The 20,301-nt window shown below is 35.1% G+C and overlaps 1 protein-coding gene across 3 annotated transcripts in view; it reads left to right on the top strand.

Moving 5' to 3' along the window:
• The window catches only part of EXOC2 (exocyst complex component 2), a 154,088-nt gene that overhangs the window by 65,801 nt on the left and 67,986 nt on the right, over positions 1-20,301 (top strand). For all 3 annotated transcript variants that reach the window (XM_072034988.1, XM_027451693.3, XM_005022854.6), the window contains 5 exons: positions 3,196-3,276; positions 7,172-7,317; positions 7,418-7,499; positions 7,998-8,100; positions 11,243-11,361. In XM_072034988.1, coding sequence (XP_071891089.1) covers positions 3,196-3,276; positions 7,172-7,317; positions 7,418-7,499; positions 7,998-8,100; positions 11,243-11,361 — 531 coding nt within the window. The remainder of the gene's footprint in view (positions 1-3,195; positions 3,277-7,171; positions 7,318-7,417; positions 7,500-7,997; positions 8,101-11,242; positions 11,362-20,301) is intronic.

Here is a 20,301-nt window from a genome sequence, read left to right as displayed (position 1 = left end):
CAAAAGGAAGCATGTGGGTGCAAGTGGTGAAGAGAAGGGAGACTGTCCCAGAAGGCAGCAGCCCACCATCACATGGATTTGGTAGTCTAAGAAAAATGAATAATTTGATCACCTCTGTATTTCTTCCAGTCACATTTGGTCTACAGATTTTTTTTTGACTGCATATAGTTTTGCTTGACTGAACGTCTAATTCGGAAACATTTTATCTGGTCCCCATGGAAGGAACGTGTACTTAACTTTTTAAAGTTAGTCGATGCAAGCAAAGCAAAGGAAGCCTAGGCATTCTTATAAAGTGTTTTTCATGATGGTCTTTACTCTGAAAACTTAAAACTTTTTTTTTTTTTTTGTAACTCCAGTTTGCCGTACATATGAATGGGCTTATTGCTAAATCTGAATACAGTGTGTAAAAATAGCTTCAGTACATAAAAAAAAAATAGGAGCACATTAAATATATAAAAAGAAATGTAGCAATTCCCATTGTGTGTACACAATTTACGTAAGTCTACACATTTTTTCAATATGTTCTAATATACCTTATTTAAGACAGTGATCCAAAACTCTCAGTTTACCTGTTACATATGTTTAATATACCCTTGTCTGTGCTCCACAGTGCTTTCAACCTCTCTGGAACTTAATGCCCTGTGGGTTTTTTTGTTTGTTTGTTTGTTTGTGGGTTTTGTTGTTTCCTTTGTTTTTCCCCATTGGCATATTTCTTTTCTGTCTGATCACACCTATGAATTGCCTTAATGTGACAGTTTTTCCTCTGTTTACAACACCAATATTTTGGAACTAAGAATCTCAAATACTTTAGGTCTAACTGCTAGCTTTAAATGCTACCAGTGGCGAAAATGTTACGTTCATTTTAAAAAGAAGAGAAGGGAATTGTGTTGCACTTACATTCTCTTATCTAAGGGAGGTGTGAAAGACGACAGCTTTGGGGAAGATGCATTTTGAAAATTTCATTTTCGAAAATATGTTTCATAGAGTGATTTCAAAATATTTAAACTCAGTCATTATACTTTGATACAGTTCCAGTCGTACTTGCAATATTCGGCTTTAAATTATCTGCTAATGTTGTGGTTGCTGTTCTGATGAACTTACTTTTCAGTAGTACTGTCATTGGCTACCCATGACCAGAACTGATGTATATAAATGGAATAATGTCATTACAACCTTTAATGTTTTTGTTATAAAATTGTAGAGATATTCTTACAGCTAAGCGGTATCTATGTCATATATAAAATATGTGCTACTGTTAAGAATACACAGTCTTCACGATAGAATTCTGTTCCTTAAAATAGGCAAGAATCTGTAAGTTCACTTTATTCAGGTGTTGATTGTCTTAAGATATATGCCATCCTAAATTAAATTTTCATTTCCTCTCTAAATTTGAACAACCAAAATGAAGAAGTGCTATTGCATTTTCATGAAAGCAAAGCTTACTGCAATTCTTTGCAGGATCCATTTGAAGAGTCAGATTTAAACGTCTGAGATAAACGGGATTTTCACTCTTTATTTTTTTTTCCATCTTCTTCCCCTTTTAAAATTAAACTTCTTCCATTGAACAAGTCTTGAGACTCGTACAGAGCTAACCTGTTTCAGAATAGCTACCCTCTCTGCTTACAGTAGGACTGAAGGCCACAGGGTTGCCTTACTGAGGGTACTTTATGTATGTGCTGTCTTGGTCTGCATCTACAAAGCACAGGCAAGTAGGGATGGAGTTGTAGAGGAAAACAGTTGATAAGGACAGCTTGATGTGCACGTCATACGCAGTTAGGCAGTTTGGATTTGTATTTCAGACAAACTTGAGGTCACCCTTTGGATTGAATTCCAGGTATCTGCTGGAGCACATCAGGCATAGAGTGCATGTTCTAGATAGGTTTCATCTTCAAAGAATCCACCTGATGGACCCCAGCATGGAAACTGAAGCAAGATAGGTTGGGCCAACTGGGAGATTGTTTTCAAAATTGCCTTTGTGTTCTGTACTAAAATATATGATAATTCTCTTGAAACAGTGAGCAGCATCACCATTTTCAAGACTTGCTTAGCTTCGGTTCACTCTACTGAGAACTAACAGGAAGCAGTAGGAGGTTTTTTAGAAGCCTTAATTTTATCTAAACCAATAGGAACTGATGGCTGTGTGATAGAGGTGATTTTACGTAGTTTAACAGATTACAATTTTTAAAGGGAAATTATATGTTTAAGCAATTGTTTACATACATATACAAATACATATACGAATACTAACTTTAAAAAAGAGAAACCTACTAATCTGTGCTGGCTGTACTGAACAGAGGTAGAGGAAAGGAAGGCTGTGTAAGAGAGTAGAAGAAAGCAGTATCTACAGTCCATTCACTGCCTGTATTTCCAGAGTGCCACAGTGTAGTCAGAGCATGGTGGTAAATCTGTCTCTTCCTCTGAAAGGAAGTATAATAAGACAACAAGCTGGTGTTGATACTACCTACTTCCACATCCATTAGTAACACCACTTGGAATCTGGGAGGGGGATGTTTTAGGGCAAGAGGAAAAATAGCTTCTTCAAAAAATAAAATGAGCCCGTCTCATTCTCCATTTTCCTGTACTCTTGAGCAAAAACATTACAACGCTTTTGTATAATAATTAACACAGTGTGTTGCTACAAGGTACATTTAAATTGCGTGTTTTGAGAGTGCATTTTTGTGGACAAAAACAATGGATGCGGTGGGGTCCTAGCACTTGATGTCAGGGTCACTCTGATTCCTTGTGACTTTTTCTACCCTTTAATTATTGGCAATGCCATTTCAGTGAGATAAGTGTAAAAGTTGTGACATGCAAACCAAAACCATTTTGTGCTTGAATGATGCTTACTTTTCAAAATACCGAACAATTAATAATTTTATTACAACATAGCTAGTTGCAGTTATTTTCTCCACATTTTTGTTGGTTTTGTTTTTGTTTTTCTTGAGCATTAACGTCTTGTTCAAGAACACACAGGAAGTCTGTGTTAAAGAAATGGTTAAAATTCTGCAGTGTCTGGCTCGAAGCCCTGTCCTCCACTAGACTCTGCTGCCATGAAGCATGTTTGTATTTTTTAATGTCTAACAAGAAAAATAACACTTTATGTTAAATTTTAAAAATGTTTAAAAGTGTCACTTTGATGTAACGTATTCCCACCTATTAAAATGTTCTACATTTTAACTAGACACTTTATTCCAGCAATCCATCAAAAACTGGAAGCGGATGGAACGGAAAAAGTAGAAGGATCCATGACGCAAAAACTGGAGAATGTACTGAACAGTAAGTTTTGTCCTTCCAGCAGCACCTATTTATGGACTTTGGGCTTTCTAACAAGCTTTAACTTATTCCTTGGAATATGGTAGAAAGTAGAAAACAGTACGGACTCTCTTGACACTTCCTGTGTGATGGCAACGATCTTAGTACGCTTCTGGAAGAAGTAGCAGCTTCTGTCATCACCGTCAGCGGTGTTTGTGATAACGAAGAGAATAAGTATCAAAATAAAGGATGTCTATAACATTAAGCTAATTTTGGTGATATCTCAATTTTGAGCATACAAAGAAAACAGGAGATGCGATGGAGATGTACAAGAACGAGCAAAGCTAAGTGCCAGGATTGTAAGATGTTTTGAGGGCTAAAAATACAAATTGTTTGCTGTAACAAGGTTACTAACAGAATCTTTCTCACTTGATGTGTTATCACTTGAACTACTTAAAATGAGCATTATTTTTAGAAACTTTGAAAAGCTCTTGGTACTTTCTTTTCTCTGTTTCTCTATTAGCTGTACAATTGCATTGAGAGATGTGGCTTGAATTCACTGCAGTTTGGTATGCCTTTCAGCAGATCAAAAAGTTACTTTTTTAATTCTGGGACTTCTGCCAAGATAATTTTACTTTGTTTCATTGTGATTTTTCTCACAGAGGAAGGGATGTTTCCCTTAGTGCTGTATCAATAAGCAGGAATGACATGCAGATAGCTGACTCAGTGCTGGAAAGTCTGAGTGTGTTTTATGAAATCAAGAAAGTGACATTGGAAGTTCACTGTTTTTGTTCTCTTGCATGAAGAAAGCAGTGACTGTATGTGTGCTTTTGTATGGAGCACAAATAAAGCAGTTTTGTTTTTGTTTTTGTTTTTCCTGCACAATTTTAGCTTTTTTTCTGTAGACATACGTTCACACTCAAAATAAAGATGTGGTTTGAACATAATTATTGCCCTATCTTCTTGATTGGAATGAAAAAAAAAAACCCTCATGTGCATGCAGACACACGCTATAAACAAGACAATGTGTGCGTGCAAAATATAGTGTGCAGTCTGAATGGCTTGTGTGCCAAATATCTGATACATATAGGGTAGGAGAAAAAAACATTTGCTGGAATTGCCAATGCTATTCCAAGTGTTCTGTGTTTATGACATGTCACACACTTAGCACAGATCCTGCAGACAGCACTTTCCCTTTGACAAAATTATGTGACAGATTTTAACATAAAAAGCATAAGCCATCAAATTTTGAGGTTCGTAATGTTTTCTTCCATGCTTTAATACGAGACAAACCCAACTATAGTATATAAGCATTTTTTCACTTGCTAAGAGGCAGCTGAAATCTGTATGCAGATAATGCAGACATTATTTTTCAAACTGGATCTGTAGAGGAACTTGTGCCAGCCACTTCAGAGTGTATTAAGTTTGGCTCTGCTGTGAAAAGAATTGGCTGCTTTTCCTCCTGATACTTTGCAAGTCATGATGGGTGGGAGGCAGGGGGGTAGGAATACAAGGATTTAAAAAGAGTAAATAATATTATGCAAAGTAGTTTAGGATCAAAGGTTTGTTTCTTGTCTGACCATTCAAAAGTGTCCTTAGTTACTACTCTGCAAAGAACAGGCTTTCAAGTACTTCCGTAATCCGTGAGTTACAGGGTCTGCCTTCAAAAATGACTTCAAATCTTCATTTGGATTTCACATTTTATAGACTGTAGGTGCATATCTTGAGAGAGAATTGATGTGAGCTTGATGCAAACACCTGAGACAAACGGTGTTTACTACAGCAGATGAACATATTAAGAGAGTGTGAAAAATTATTGCATTGAAATATCATAGGATGGTAAAAGTAGAATCTGTTGTTATAGGTGAAATCGTAAGTGTTCAGAGTTTTTAATAGATTAAGTTTAATTGTTAAATAAGCTATTAAATATATGTTCACAAAGGCATATGATTTGCTGAAACGAATTTCACAAAAAAATGCTTCTTAAAGGAGGCCAATCAAATTCTATTTTGTGGTGTTTTTGTCAGGCTCTATGAAAGGCAAGTGTTGAGTAACTAGAGGTTTGTTTTTTTTTGGTAAAAAAAAATTTGCACACAGTAGATGAATCGTCTCCTTTTAACTATTTTTAATCATTGTCAGGCTATATAGGACCTGAATCTTTATTCATTAATTTTATTATTCAGGTTTAGATTATTCATTACTAATCAAGAGAGAGATTAATAATGGGATTCGGGGAGGCAAGAGAAAGGAAGAAATTTTACAATGGTTTTTCAGTCTAAAAAGAAAAACCTGTTCTGAACAAAGTATTGAGTGTGATCAAGGCACTTCAATCATTTGACATGTTTAATTTTCTAAGCAAAACAGAAAATGTATCCATAGAAAAATGTAAAATAATTTACTTAATTTGAGGACTTCACAGTGAATTATAAAAAGATGTAGTTTTAAACTAAAATCTATCTTTGTGCAATTCCTGCAGTTGCCAATTACCTTTTAAAAACACTTGCATTGAATTAAAAAAAATGCTGTGTGAATATAACTTCCCAAATATAGTATGTTCCTTCTTGGCTGTTAACAGAATGGACCAGAAATATATGAATTCAAACAAAACAAACTAATTTACTCAAAGAATTTACAACACTGGCATTTATTATAACCTCAAGAGGAAAGAAAATCAAACTTTATCAGTGATCTGTATTTAAATGTCCAGCTAGCTGCTTTCATTGTGTATTTCTCCTTAATGGATTAAAGTATTTTACGCTAAATAGTATGTAGTACAAATAGCTATCCTGACAAAACATTTTTTTACATCAGGGCTTCAAAAATTCAGCAAAGTTTAAACATTATTTAGATATAACAATTATTTTACAAAGACTACTTTTAACATGAGCAGGCCACCCACAGTGTTGACTAGAGAAAATGGCATGCAAGCCACCCAGTGAGACTGATGTAATTTTTTTCATCTTTGCTTAAAGTATAGTCACTAGACCAGATAATGTAGAAACTCCTACACGCAACGATCAAAAAGGCTAAAACAGTTCCACTATTTTGACTCTTTTTTTTTTTTTTGGTTAATTAAAAATAAGTCACGAGTTGAAAAATGCAAATATTCACATGAAAATATAAATGGAATTCTGTTATTCTCTCAGGAAAATATGAAGAAACTTTAGCACAAAATAGAATGCTATTTTTACTCTGAATAGGAAGGATTCTAAGGATTTATGTATTCACAGTTAATGGAGAAATGTAATTGCATGAAATTGTTAACCAAGGCTTGATCCTGTATGCAAAGAAGCCAGAGTTTTAATGCAATATGAAGACAATTTATATTTGTTCTGTTACAATGACCAGCTAGTTAGATTTTCAGTCATGCCACTGTCTATGATTTACTCATCAGTAGTTTTAAAAGTGACTCATTTAAATACCAGACATTATTAATCATATTTAAGACAGAATTTGACAATGTAAGAAAAGTTGTTTGCAAAATTCACTGATAGCTCTTGAAGCTGTGACCTTAATTAACATAATGAAAGGTTTTCTCTTTTCTAAAAGAGAAAACCTTCTATGACTTTCTCTATATCCTGAGATGCATAATTTAGTTGTAAAATGTAGATTTGGAGCCAAAGCAAACTATAAAATATCTGCAGCGAAGTTAAGCATTTGAAATAGGAAATAGTGATTGTTTTAATTGCACAAGGGTCTTACCACATGAAAATGCTAAGTGGTTCACTTTGAAATAGTATTTCATCAGTTGTAAAATGTTAAAACTGTTGAACAAAAACAGAGTAAAAACTTAGCAATAATTACTCATTTGCTCTAACAAATTTGGATGACCATGCCATTCATTAAAATGAGGAAAATTTGTATTCAGTTTGAACTGATTACTTACTCTACTTTTTCTTATTTATGCTTTTTAAAATAGGAGCCAGTAACACAGCAGATACCTTATTCCAAGAGGTGCTGGGCCGTAAAGATAAAGCAGATTCAACAAGAAATGCACTTAATGTTCTTCAACGTTTTAAATTTCTTTTCAACCTTCCTTTGAACATTGAAAGAAATATCCAGAAGGTATAATTCTTTAAAAATACTTTTATTTTTGCTGAAATTACTCTGTTACATTTTCTTGAGAAATAAAAATGTTTATTGTTGTTTTGTTGTTGTTTTTAAGGGTGATTATGATGTGGTTATTAATGACTACGAAAAAGCCAAGTCACTCTTTGGAAAGACAGAGGTGCAAGTATTCAAAAAATGTAAGATGGATTCTATTATTAGCTTCTATTTATTTTTTTTCCTGATTTTTTGTAAAACTTAAAGGCTAAAAAGCATATGGTATTTCAAAGAGGTTTATGTGGATTTTAATCCATAAAAATTACACATTTATAGAAACAATTACTGTAAGCAATATGTGTGGCAAGATTTTTAAGAAAGGTATATTCTTCAAAACGTGAAATCACAGCATATTTTATTTATTTACTAAGACCAGGTATTAATGGACATTTTTAAAAAACAGTTACGGTAACTAAAAATATGGCTTTGGCTATTTCTCAATGGTATATTATTGGAAAGATTTCGAAGTCCAATTTTTTTGTTGAACTGTGTATGAAATTTTCAGGTGCTTGTTATAAAATGAATAATTGATTTCCATAATAAGTTCAGAAGTGATTGATGTCCTAGAAAAATAATGTGATTTTAAGTTCATACTACTGCTGAAGACACACACTGGATTTATTTCCTCTCCCCATTCCTAGATTATGCTGAAGTTGAAACCAGAATTGAAGCTTTAAGAGAACTTCTGTTAGATAAACTCCTTGAAACTCCATCAACATTGCATGATCAGAAACGTTATATAAGGTAATCATTTGACTACTGTCTTTTTCAGACATATGGTGTTAGATTTGTATTTTAAACTATTTCCTGAATAGGAGAGTGACTATTTTTATGGTAGCTTATATACTGATTGGAAAGCTGCAAGTAGCAGCTTTGTGAATATATAAATAATAGCATTACATTGGTACTTGATTATTTATTGAGTGGTTTGAATATCATTTTTAAAAGTCTGTATTACATTTAAAGTTGTTGCTTCCTCTAAACCATGATATTGCAAGTTACATCTGAAATGATCATTTACAGATTGCTTATGAACTTATCATTTATTTCGGCTTGACTTGGTGTTGAAATGGAATCATCTTGATTCAGATAGTAGAAAGGTTTTAATCCAGACTTTCGTTTAAATTTGGTTTTGGCTATTTTACTATTCATTCTAAATAATACATTTCCTTTACATTTAATGAACATATACCAGATTCCTGGTTTTCATTGGAATTCCTCTGTTTTCTGTCATTATTGAGGCTTATGTCAAAGCCTGTTGAAGGAATACTAACATGAATTGGTTGGACCTTCTTATACCATAGACCTGAGCCTGCTTTTTACATTCTTTGGAGCCAGACTTGAGAGTGCTCTGAAACATATGACAGCTTTACTTTGAAGGCTTTTGAGTCTCAGATGTTAGTAGGACTCCTAGTGTTTCTTGACATACTTAGTGCTTTTTTCAGTTATCTTTAAAGACGTAGACCAAATGGTTTGTATGGGATATTCTAAAAACTCTGACACCTGTGTGAGGTCTTTGATGTTTTGTAAGCTCACCAGACCAAGTTGCACAGGACAAAATACAGCGTTGGAGTCTTAGGTCCATTTGATTTATGTTAGTTTATGTGAAGAATGTACAATTATGTAGAGTGCTTCTCATTCTTCTGGATGCCATGTAAATATTGCATATTTACTAAGATTTCATTTTAAGGTGAGTAGTTAAGCATGTCTCTTGAAGAAGACATTGCTATTTCCTTCTGTCTATTTCAGTCTTGAAAACCTTAAAGAAGAGCTTCTTTATCTAGGCCAAGTCTTATGAACTCTTCTAAAGATTCCTCGGAAGAATCAGAGTTGTATATGTTTGCATTTCTGTGGGTGTTTGATTGTGGTGGTGGTTGTTCATTTTTTGTTGCTTTTTTTTTCCAACCCCTCACCTTGAGGTATGTTGAATCCCTAAGATTATCCCATTCTACATTAAAACAGTCTGTTAATGTAAGTGACAGATATATTCCACATGTAGAATAGTATCATGAAGGAGAGCAGGATTGCACAAATCTGGAATAATTTTGTGATAAAGAATTAACAAAAGTCCAACATACAAATCCATTAAATGAGTTTCACTAGTCTAGGTATGCTGGTGTGGTTAATACTAGTGTAAAATTCCTGGAGTCGAGGTGCAAAGAAAGCTTTCTTCAGAGCACTTCAGTTAAGTGGAAATTAATAAAATCCTAACTGTAAAATTATTTGCATAGGAACTGCTACTTTTAAGAGTTTTTTTTTCTTCCTTGATATGTTTGTTTTGTATGTCTCCAATGTCTAAAACAGAGCAAGATTTGAAATACCATACTCTCCCCACTCAGATATTTAATGTATGTATTCAGTCTTTATAATTAAGCTTCAATTCATATTTTCCCAAATTCACATTTTCCCCTTATTTTATTACATTCTTTACACTGATAATTATTTATACTGCTCAGAAACTTAACCATATCACTTTAACAGGCAAGGGGGCGTATTTTTTTCAAGACCAGCAGTATTAATTTTTTTCAATTTTGTGTCTAAACAAATACTAAAAGTCCCCTGAATGCTGAGGTAAAACTTGAGCTCATAATTTATAAATATCACCCTGTCAAAATGGTTGGTTGTGTAATGTTCTCATCCATCCCACCAATCCTACTTTGACAGTTTTTGCTTGTTCGTGTACTGCAGACAGTTCTCAAGGAAGACAGCATTTAGCAATGCAGTCCTAACTAGTATTAGACATATTGTAGTAAAATAGCTTTTGTGAAAGACTTGGACATGCCCTCCCTGTACATCTTAAGATAATAAATCAGCATACTTCATCTTGAACACCTTGAATTTTTGAATTTGTCCCATGTCTCTAAATACAGAGCATAATGGAGCACGTTAAATAGTAGAGAAGCTACTGCTTTATGAAAATTTTCTTTTGAGAGTACCATTGTCATCTAGTCATGAATCCTGTACGTTAGACTATACTTTTGTGTTCTCTTAGGAATCACAGCAGTTGGCTTCCAATACTCCACTCTCCCCAAAGACATGGTGTTTTTCACTTTCACTAATTGAAAGCCCCACTCAGAGAATCACAGAAGGGTTGAGGTGGGAAGGGATCTCTGGAGGTCACCTGGTACAACCCTCCTGCTCCAGCAGGGCTACAAGGAGCAGGATGCCCAGGACCACCTCCTTTTTTGAAAATCTCCAAGAAGGGAGACTCCACAACCTCTCAGGGCAATCTGTTCATTTTTTTCATTACCCCATGTATAGATGGAATAATAAATATATACATATAAATTAAATTTTAAAAACTGTGTGTGTGCATCCTAATGCAAAACAAAATAAAAAGAAGCAAAAAGAAACAAAACAGGAGCTTAGTTTACATTCACTTGCGCATGCCTGTGCTAAAATTAATGAACCACTAAAAATTAACTCCATCTGCGTTTGCCTGTTACAGTTGCATGATGACACGATTGGGACTTATAAAGTGGGAAGAAAAATATCATATTTCATGTGCTTGATATGCCATCACAGATTTCATGTAAAACATGAAGTACTATTTGCAATTTTGGCAGATAAAGAGCTTGATTTCCAGGGTACGTTTCTAGAGGCTCAACAGAAAATAAATGTTAATGTGTTATATATATGTGATATATGTGTGTTTTTTGTTTATTATTACACTTTTTTTTTAACTGACTTTTGCTTCAGTAAATTAGGAAGGAAGAATGCAAAGTTTGTGTTTGCATTGGGTATGAGGTTATCTTAACTATTCTTCTTGAATTTTTAAAATGATTTTAATATATATATATATATTTCATGGTACATCTTTGGTCTGTTTCAATGAGGCCTTCAGTGTGTCAAGTCAGAACTGTGATTTTTGGACTGGGTTTTACAGATATCTTTCTGATCTTCATGCGCCTGGGGACCCTGCTTGGCAGTGCATTGGTGCTCAACATCAGTGGATTCTAAAGCTCATGCACAACTGCAAGGAGAACTATGTTAAAGAACAAAAAGGCAAGGATATATTTTTTGTTATATATACATATATATGTTTGACACTTAGGAATTTGGCATTGCCTTTTATTTGACAAGATTTAGTGTAAAAATGATACTTTTCTCCATTTAATTTTGGTAGTTTTTACAACATTGAATACTGAAATGTATTGTTTTCTTTATTCTTATGAAAACAAAACAGCAATTGGAATTTTATTTTTGTTTAACTTAGAACTTTTAAGCTCTTTACATGGGAAAAGCATTGAATTTCAATCATATATGTGAAGTTTACTGTCCACTAGAAATACGTCTTGGAGGCCACATTAAATTTAGATTGTTTGAATCTACTATTTTGATTTCATTTCACAGGGTATGCTGGTAGGGTATGAATATGCAAGACATCAGGGTATAGTGGAATAAATTGTAATTTCTTAATATGCAGTGAATGATGCACAGACCTGTGAGACTGTCTAAATATCCCATTTGTCCATGTTGTATTAAGAACTATACAAATACTTATTTGTGTTCTGTATGTTTTTGCCAGTATTACTCCCTGAAGAAATGCACCCTGATGGGTATTGCTTTCAGGTGTGGCAGCAACTTAGCTACTGGTAAATAGAATCTATCACATCAGCATATTTTCAAAAGGGTATAGGTGGGAAGCTATTGGCCTGTCATTTCTAGTACAATCTGAAAACTGTATTAGAAAATGACAAGTAGTGTCTTGTTTCTCAAGGAGTCTTAGCAGGATTGCTGATATTTCTGAAATAGGCATATTGGAACCTAACTTCGCTTGGCTTATGGGTAATGCTCATGTTCAGTGTTGCTGTGTGTGTATCCCAAACCAAGGAAGGTGTTTTCTTATGAGAAGGCACAAGAATTTTACTGAGTAAATGCTGCTGCAGATAAGTGCTGTGAAGTTGCCACAGGATGCTTAAATTTTCTTCTTTAGCAGAGGTTGTGGCAACAGGTGTAGGGTTCACATGGTATTTATCATATGACAATAAGTTTTAGCTGTAAGCATGCACAGACCATCTTTGTTCTACAACACGTTATTGAGTGCTCTTTTTTATGGGAAGAGTTGGAATGCCAGGTTGGTTTCTTGGCCTCTTGGTCAAAATTCAGAACATTTCCATAACCTCCCCATCTCCTGTCCTCCCCAGAAACCTGAGATACCCTACCTTGCAACACACCGGTAAAGGGCAACACCAGGTTGCAAAAAAAGGCTGCCATTAATGATTCTAAGCTTTCTTTTTCTCTTTTCCACTGCAAAATGCCATCTCTCAGCTTCTCAGCAAGAAAAATAGGATCATAAAGACATTAAATACTTGAGAGTTTTTTGTTGTACTGGTCTGTATAATTTTGATATGCATGCTCCAGTAAAATATTGAAAATGAGCCTAAATTCCTTGGCTTGTCTTGAAAATCTCAACCAATGTGATGTTTTTCTTGCAACGATTCTGCTTACCTCAGCCTTAATATCAAAGGGACTTTTTATGTTAACAGCTTTGTTTGGCTGACAGAAGGAGGAATTTACATAACTTGACTGCCCAGTAAATGCATGTATGAATGGTTAATATTTGCATGAAAAAAATGGTAATATATTATGACTTCCATTAAAAAGAGCCAATCTAATTTAAATAGCTTTATTTTTCTTTTATATGGTCCTTGTTGATACAATTTTTGCACAGTCTGTAAAATACTCAAGTATTGATCCTGGTTGATGGAATTTCCCATTTAGTATCTTAGTATCTAGTTGGGCAAAAGTTGCTAAACTTAGTTTCTCATTTCCATACATCTTTAATTTTAGCATACACCAGATGGGAGAAGGCAAAGAGAAAACTCAGAATTGGTATTAACTGCCAAGCAGAACAGTGCTGATTGTGATCAGAGACATGGAATTTATTTTAATATACTTTCTTTGATGTATGCTTTTCTGACAGGAAAAGTGTGCTTTTTTCACTCAGATATCAAATTAGTTACGCATGATTTTGAGAAATCAAATCAACTTGAAGTCAGAAATGTTGTTTCTATGTTCGTAGTTTCAGAGGGTATTTTTAAGAGAGAATAGTAATAAATTTTCAAACTGGAGTTTGAAACATTCTTCCAGAAAAGATTTTGCGTATCAAATGTTTGGAGGAAGAGGTAGGTCATAATGTTGGTACTCTCTTGAAAGTGCATTAGATGTTTTTCTAGGTTTCTCTTTAACAGAGATAATATATATTGTTTCTAGCAGATGGCATATGCTAGATTATACAAACAGAGATTACAATTCCACCTTGAATATACCAACAGTTTCTGGCAATTATTAACTGTTTTTCTGCAGACCATGAATCTGTGGCTTCAAACTGACTGACTCAAAACTCTTGAGTGTAGTTAACTTAAATCTTTATAGCAGATTGTATCTATTTATGCATTTGTGCACATATTTTTCAACATTCAACTGAGTTTGTGCAAAAGTATTTTGCTGATGATTTAGTAGTTTTCAAAGCACATTAGAGCTCTGAGTTGTTAAACGTGATCCATTTTTTTACTATGTGAAATGGAGTTGGAATTAGACCAAAAAAAACTTTGCTTTTCTTATCTGGAAAAGTTTTTGGTAAAAACTCTACTGACATTCCTGCACAGAAGGTTTGTAGCTAATTGTCAAAAACCAAGCATCCTCAAATACATGTAATTTGTTTGTGGGGCCATGATGCATTTGGGAAGAGAAGGTTAACATTGTAAGTGGCTGTACTTTCAAGACTATCTGAAGCATAGTTGAAAAGTGTAGTTAACTAATGTACATGCAGAGGTGATTGAAAGTGCTATCACAAAACCACAAATTAGAGATATATTTTCATACACATATATTTTATTTTTATATCTAAGTGTGAATCCTTCACACTCAGCAGCACTTCCATATGTAAAGTAAAACAAGAATAGAATAGCCTCAGTGCTTGACTATTATTAGAGATTAGCTCCTTTTTGTAAAAATACTCTGCACTTGTATGTCCAAAGAACTGCAAAATATCACAGTATAGTACAAACTCTGATGGAGCTTGAAATATGTGGCAAATTTACAGTGCTGTAATAGTCTTGGAGTTCACTCTTGGACTGTGTTTCTGTGGTTAGCAGAAGTTCTTTGTGTTTCAAGTACTATCTGTTTTCAGTTAATCCTGCTTGTATTAATATTATTTCCAAAAACTGAAAGGTGTGTCAGGCTGTACTAAACTTTGGCAGATGATTTGGCAGTGTGTCTTAAAGACAGTTAACTACCAACAGCGAATCATTCAATCAGATGTCTTCTCTGATTTAAATAGGCAATTATTAATTATAAAGCATACAGCAATCTTATCATTAGCTATTTGGTTGTGTTCATTTCAAAGGGTGCAAGTAGGATTTGAATTTTATAAAGTCCTGTGTACAAACTCCTTTATGGCAGTGCTAGCATTTTGGAGAGAATTTAATTTCCCTTGAGGAATATCTATGTATGTGTATTAACATACCATTTCCTCTCAGTCTTAAACCCTACTGGTTTGCTGATTAGTCTCAAGTTATGTGCACTTCATTACATACTCCGATACGGCAGTTGTTACTTGCACAACTTTGCTTTCATCCTAGCTCTCTCTTACACTGTATAACCGTAACTGACCTTCTCATTTGTGAGGTAAATAATGCAGGCAGAATCATAAAGTCCTAGAGTCATTTAGATAGGAAAAGACCTCTAAGATCATCTAGTCCAGCCTTTAACCTAGGACAGAAGATGAAAAACTGTTGAAATCCAAGCCCGTATGTTGAAAGGAAAGAGTGAATATGCATCTATGACAGCAGATTAAAATTTCTTCTGCTCAGACGTATGAGAAGCCAGGACAGAGAGAGAGACTCAACAGCATAGTCAAAGCCATCATGGAAGCATTAGACAGTACAGGGGATGCTCAGATCAGAAAACTTGAATGGTAGTGTCCTTTCATAAAGCCATCCTCCCACTTCTCTGATACTCAGAGTCTTTCATAAAAGATGCCCCTATGGACACGGGACCCATCTGCAGCTGCCTTGTGCTCTACCTCTACGATGTTGTGATGCTTGGAAATAAACAGGTTTATTAACTTTTTGTTTTCTATTTAATATCTGTCTTTTACGAATGGAATAGACACCTTTGTGCTCTTTTATTGTTTTTGAAACTTATTTTTTTATGGTCATGAAGTAATTTCCTGAAGCACCAATAGGTTCCATTTATAGCTCTGACTGCAAAATGCTATTGCTGCCCACTGGAAGGACCTAAAGTAGGTAAAGCTAGTTTGCTGCTGTTACTTAATATGTAGATATGTGTTAGGGAGATAGAAATGTGTGAGACTAGGACAGGAAAAATATTTTTGATTACTATAAATATAAAATTTAACATAGAAAAGCACTATGCTCAGTCAAAGTAGTATTTCTAAAATGTTTCGTAAACAATACCTGAATGACAAACTACATTGTGCTGGTATTTTGTGCCTTGTATTGGCTAGTCTGAATTGATTCTTCTGAACTTTGAACTTAGAATTTGAAGAAGTCTGGAGGCTTTTGGACCTGCTTTCTGGATACTATGCTGTTTCCTTCAACTAAAACTTTTAAATATTTGTATTTTTTAATTTTACTTGATAATTCCCCTACTATTAAGGTGTAATTTTAGATTTTTAAGTATGGTTTCTGCTTCCCAGACTTGGAGTACAGGAAACATGGGGGATACAGTGACGTAAAATGACATGAAAATAAATGTAAATAAATGAGGTTTAGTTTAAAATTTGCCTGTGGCACTGGGCAGGTAGCCAAAATGAATTAAGCAATGTAACTATTGGGGAAAGAAGCTATGGAGATTAAGACTATTTTCTGTGTGGCCAGTGGTTATTGCTTAGACTTTGAATTTGCTAGGCAGTTTTCATGATGCTATGAGCTAAAATGCATAGGGACTTTAATCAAGTTATCTTAAAAGTGACTAAACATCTGCTAACAGGCCTTTTCGAGATATAAGTAATATTAGTGCAAATAAGCTGTCTGTTAATACCTTCTAGAAATTGAAATTGTAAATGGAAACACTAATGAAGTGGTGGTGTGATCTTTCTGCAACCCTTCTGGCTGCAAAATATACAGCCTCTTAATGTTCCCAAGATGGAGACAGTTCTTGATACACAAGTATACTAGTTCAGTCAGTTTCAGCAGTTTAAACTGCTGAAAAAATAGTCTTTGCAGCACTCAGAATATGGTGCAGATATCATTTTTTTAAAAAAAAAAAAAAAACAGTCTTTTTTTTTTGTGCCAGATTAACAGCAGCTGTGTATAGCATGAAGGAGAGAGACGGTTACTTAGACCACATTGGTCTGTCTTCTGTGCCACACTGAGATTCTGTTCACCTTGCAATGAATGATCTATCTTTGTTAGATCAGACAGGCCAGCAAGGCTTGTGTCAAAAGGGCCTTTTCAATTTGTTATCCTAGCAGCTGGTTCTCTTCCATTGCCTTTGCTTACTGTACATCTGGAAGAAGACTTCTTACAGCTGGGAACCATTTCACGTCTAAACCACATCCCCTGTCCGTAGCAGAAATACTCTCTTGACAGCAGTCGTCAAGCAAACCCTTAATGGGTTATTAATTGAAAAAAAAAATTAATCAGTACAAAATTTGACGCTAGATTTGTTTTCCTTTAACCACCTGTATCTGTAACTTTGCTGATGTTTAGACTTTTGTTGGGAAATGGAGGGGGCATTGCTTGAATAAAATTTTACATAAGAATCCATCCCACAGACAGTAAATACCGTGATTAAAAAGAGGCACAGGTAGTATAAAATCAAAACCGAGAAGGACCGGTATTACTGAAGATAAAAGAAACTCTTTGTGGCTAGAATTTTACCTCAGTGTCTTCCTGAGTCTTTTAAATCACTATGCAGGATACTTAGTGGAAGTGGACTGATCTCAAAGTTGCTGAAGATCTCAGTGTCCACTGGAGCTCAAGCTAGTAAAATGACATCATTTTTGTTTATATGCTGAACTCGGAGTATTTGGCTTTTGCTTCAGTGTTTTTTGGCCTGACAGTAAGGCTTACCCGTAGATTGTGATGTGAAATACTTAGAACACCACTCAAAATAAGAGTAGGCCCAATTGCCTTTTTTGTGGTAAACCAAAGAAATCATTTCATTATACATTTAGGATAACAAAGACTGACCTTAAGTTAGGAGGGGTGAGGGGGGAGCACATTTGAAAATGTATTCAGAAAATGTGCTTTCCCTAAAGTGCAGCAATTTTAATCTTTAGCACTCATCTCTTTGCTAGAAATACAACCCATTTTTGTGTTGATCTTTTAAACCTGTCAGATTCCAAATAAATGTTTATGTAAAGTTAGAACAAAAAGAGTACTCAAGCAAAAGAATAAAATGCAATCATTCATTTGCTGAGCAGGTTAATTTTTAGGTAATTTCTTCTGCTTGCCTATTTTTTTTTTAATTTTTTTTTTTTGCCCAGACAAATTGAAATTCTCTCTGCGGCGTCCTTGAAAGGAATCTTATCCTGGTCGTGTCAGTGCAGGCTCCAGGCACCGTGTGTTTGGTCAACAAGCAACAGTGGGTGGTCAGGCTGTAGCACAGGACAAGGGCCCGCTGTGCGCAGGAAAAAATGTTCAAAGGTGTTTAAGGGTGGTAAGGAAGTCTGCCGCCCTTCAGAGCGTCCGGAGGCTATAGATCAGCGCTCCCTCGCCATTGTAGCCTGTGAGAAAATTCGCTGCGAGATACATAATGGATGAAAGAATACAGTGACTGTATTCACCTGGTTGCACATCTGTACAGTCGTTTTCTTTCCCCCTCGTGCTCATATACATGTTCTGGTTGTGCATTTAGTCTGTGTAATGACTGGCGTTTGACTTGCCATGGGGGATCACACTGAAAAACTACTCAGCCCGAGGCTGGCCACTTGTAAACATTTTTCTTTCTTGCTGCAAAAAGCACTAGCCCTGCATTATCCTCAGGTCACTCGGTATCTTTTGCAAAAAGCCTTTTATAAAGCTTCAGCGGGACATTAACGCTGAGACAGGCTGACAGAGCCGCGGCCGAGGCCTGGTGGCAGCCAGGAGGCGAGGTGGGCCTGACGCCCGCCAGGAGCCTCACTCCGCTAGGAGGCAGGGGGACACAGCAAGCAGGGCCGTGGCTCAAAGGATGGGTCTTGCACTCGGTTTTGTAATGGGTTTGAAACACGAACGTCGAGCTGCTTTTAAAGGCTTAAATCGTTGATCATGGAAAAATCGTATTTTAGGCAAATTTCACGCTAGTCATCTTTTACACTGAGGCTGCAGCGTGCTATGTGCCACGAGCATGCAGACAATGATGTGCACAAAAGCTGGGGTCAAAGAGTATGTACATCAGCCATAAATACTGTAGGCATATACATACCCTATAGCAACTCTAGTGCTGATAAATTTGGTGAAAAGTGAAAACCCAAATAAAGTAAATGACCTCAAAAAGTATCGTGCTTGTATTGTATTTTATTAAAATCCTTATTCCGGTGATATCTTAGTGCACTAGAACAGGGAGGTCTGAAAAAAAAAGACACTGCATTGTTTGTATTTCACACGGTATCTGAATAACCTCAATTTTATTCTGCATACCTTTAAAATATACGTGCAAAAAGTTGAAACCCAATAAAATCTTTTAAAAAGAAAAAAATAAAACAATTATTAAGGTCCTCAAAACTTGTTTGATCTCATGATTTCACAGTTGTAAATGTAAGAAGGATTTAATTATACTTCTTGTACTTACTTGTCATGACGAGGTAGAAGAGGAGAATGTAGTACATTTATTTTTCCTGTGTTTCCTTGGTTAAATATACACTTGGCACTGTAGTCACTGACAGATACGTTCCATGTAAATGCTGTATTTTGGGGGAAAAAATATTTGTGTGACTTCAAAGATGCAGTACGTTTGTTAAAAAACGGATGTCTGCCAGGAATCTATTTTTCGTACCGTTTGCTTATACAATATCTAAAAAACTGTTAGCAAGGTAGAAAGTTAATTTCTTTAAAAATTGAGATTTTTGCTATGCGATATTCAGGATCTAAGAATGTAGAAATAGTATAAAATCAGATAATGAATAAGCAGTAAATTATTATTTTGGTAGTTTATTTAGTTTTATAAATATTATTGTCTGCAGTTCATACTAATATTAATTCATTGTATTACATTATGCTGCTAAAATTAAGCTCATGGCTCCAGAGAGGGAATGAATTGGGATGGGAGAAAAATTGTTTGTTAAGTTTACTCCTTTTTTTTCTCTTTTTTTTTAAACACAAGATATATGCATTAGTATGCAGTCTTCAAGCGCTATCTTCTGGTCGGCTGCAAGCAAGATCAGCATTGCTAATGTAATCCAGATGTTTATTAGTCCTGAGGGTATATGTGCTGTTGTAGTTCCCTGCTGCTGTGTTATACTTGCTTGTAATGCTAGACAACCAATTAAGAAATTAGTTCATGTTAAACTTTCTTTTCCTGGTACGGCTGCAAACTGATGATGTGGTTTTTCTGGTGGAACAAGAGAGTATTCTTTACGTGTTTTCTGTTACTGGTGAATATATAAACCATTTGGACGACGTGGGGTTAGTATATCATCAGCAATACAGAATTTTTAGCTTTTCAGCTACCTCAGGCAAATGGCTTTAATTGAACTAATTCACATTAAGATGTTTTGGTAAGTGTGTCTGTTTTTCTTAATTCTGAGGTTTAATTGGCACTGTCATTTTTAGATACCATCTGTTTACAAGAAATTCCCTGTATTAACAAGGTGTTTGAAGGGTGAGAGCATAACTCCTACACGAAGACATCAAAGAGAGAAATTTTGGTGTATCATGCCTTTTTCTAAATGTAGTTTTTGTGGAAATAGCATTTTTATTTTTACGTATTAAATATATGTGCTTTTTAACTAGCAATGCCTGTGACAGTTCTGATTTGTATTTTTGGGCATGT

This window comes from Anas platyrhynchos, chromosome 2, assembly GCF_047663525.1.
Source record: "Anas platyrhynchos isolate ZD024472 breed Pekin duck chromosome 2, IASCAAS_PekinDuck_T2T, whole genome shotgun sequence".
In the NCBI taxonomy this organism is placed as follows: domain Eukaryota; kingdom Metazoa; phylum Chordata; class Aves; order Anseriformes; family Anatidae; genus Anas; species Anas platyrhynchos.
The sequence above is the reverse complement of the archived record's forward strand: the minus strand, read 5'-3'. Positions and strand labels throughout refer to the sequence as shown.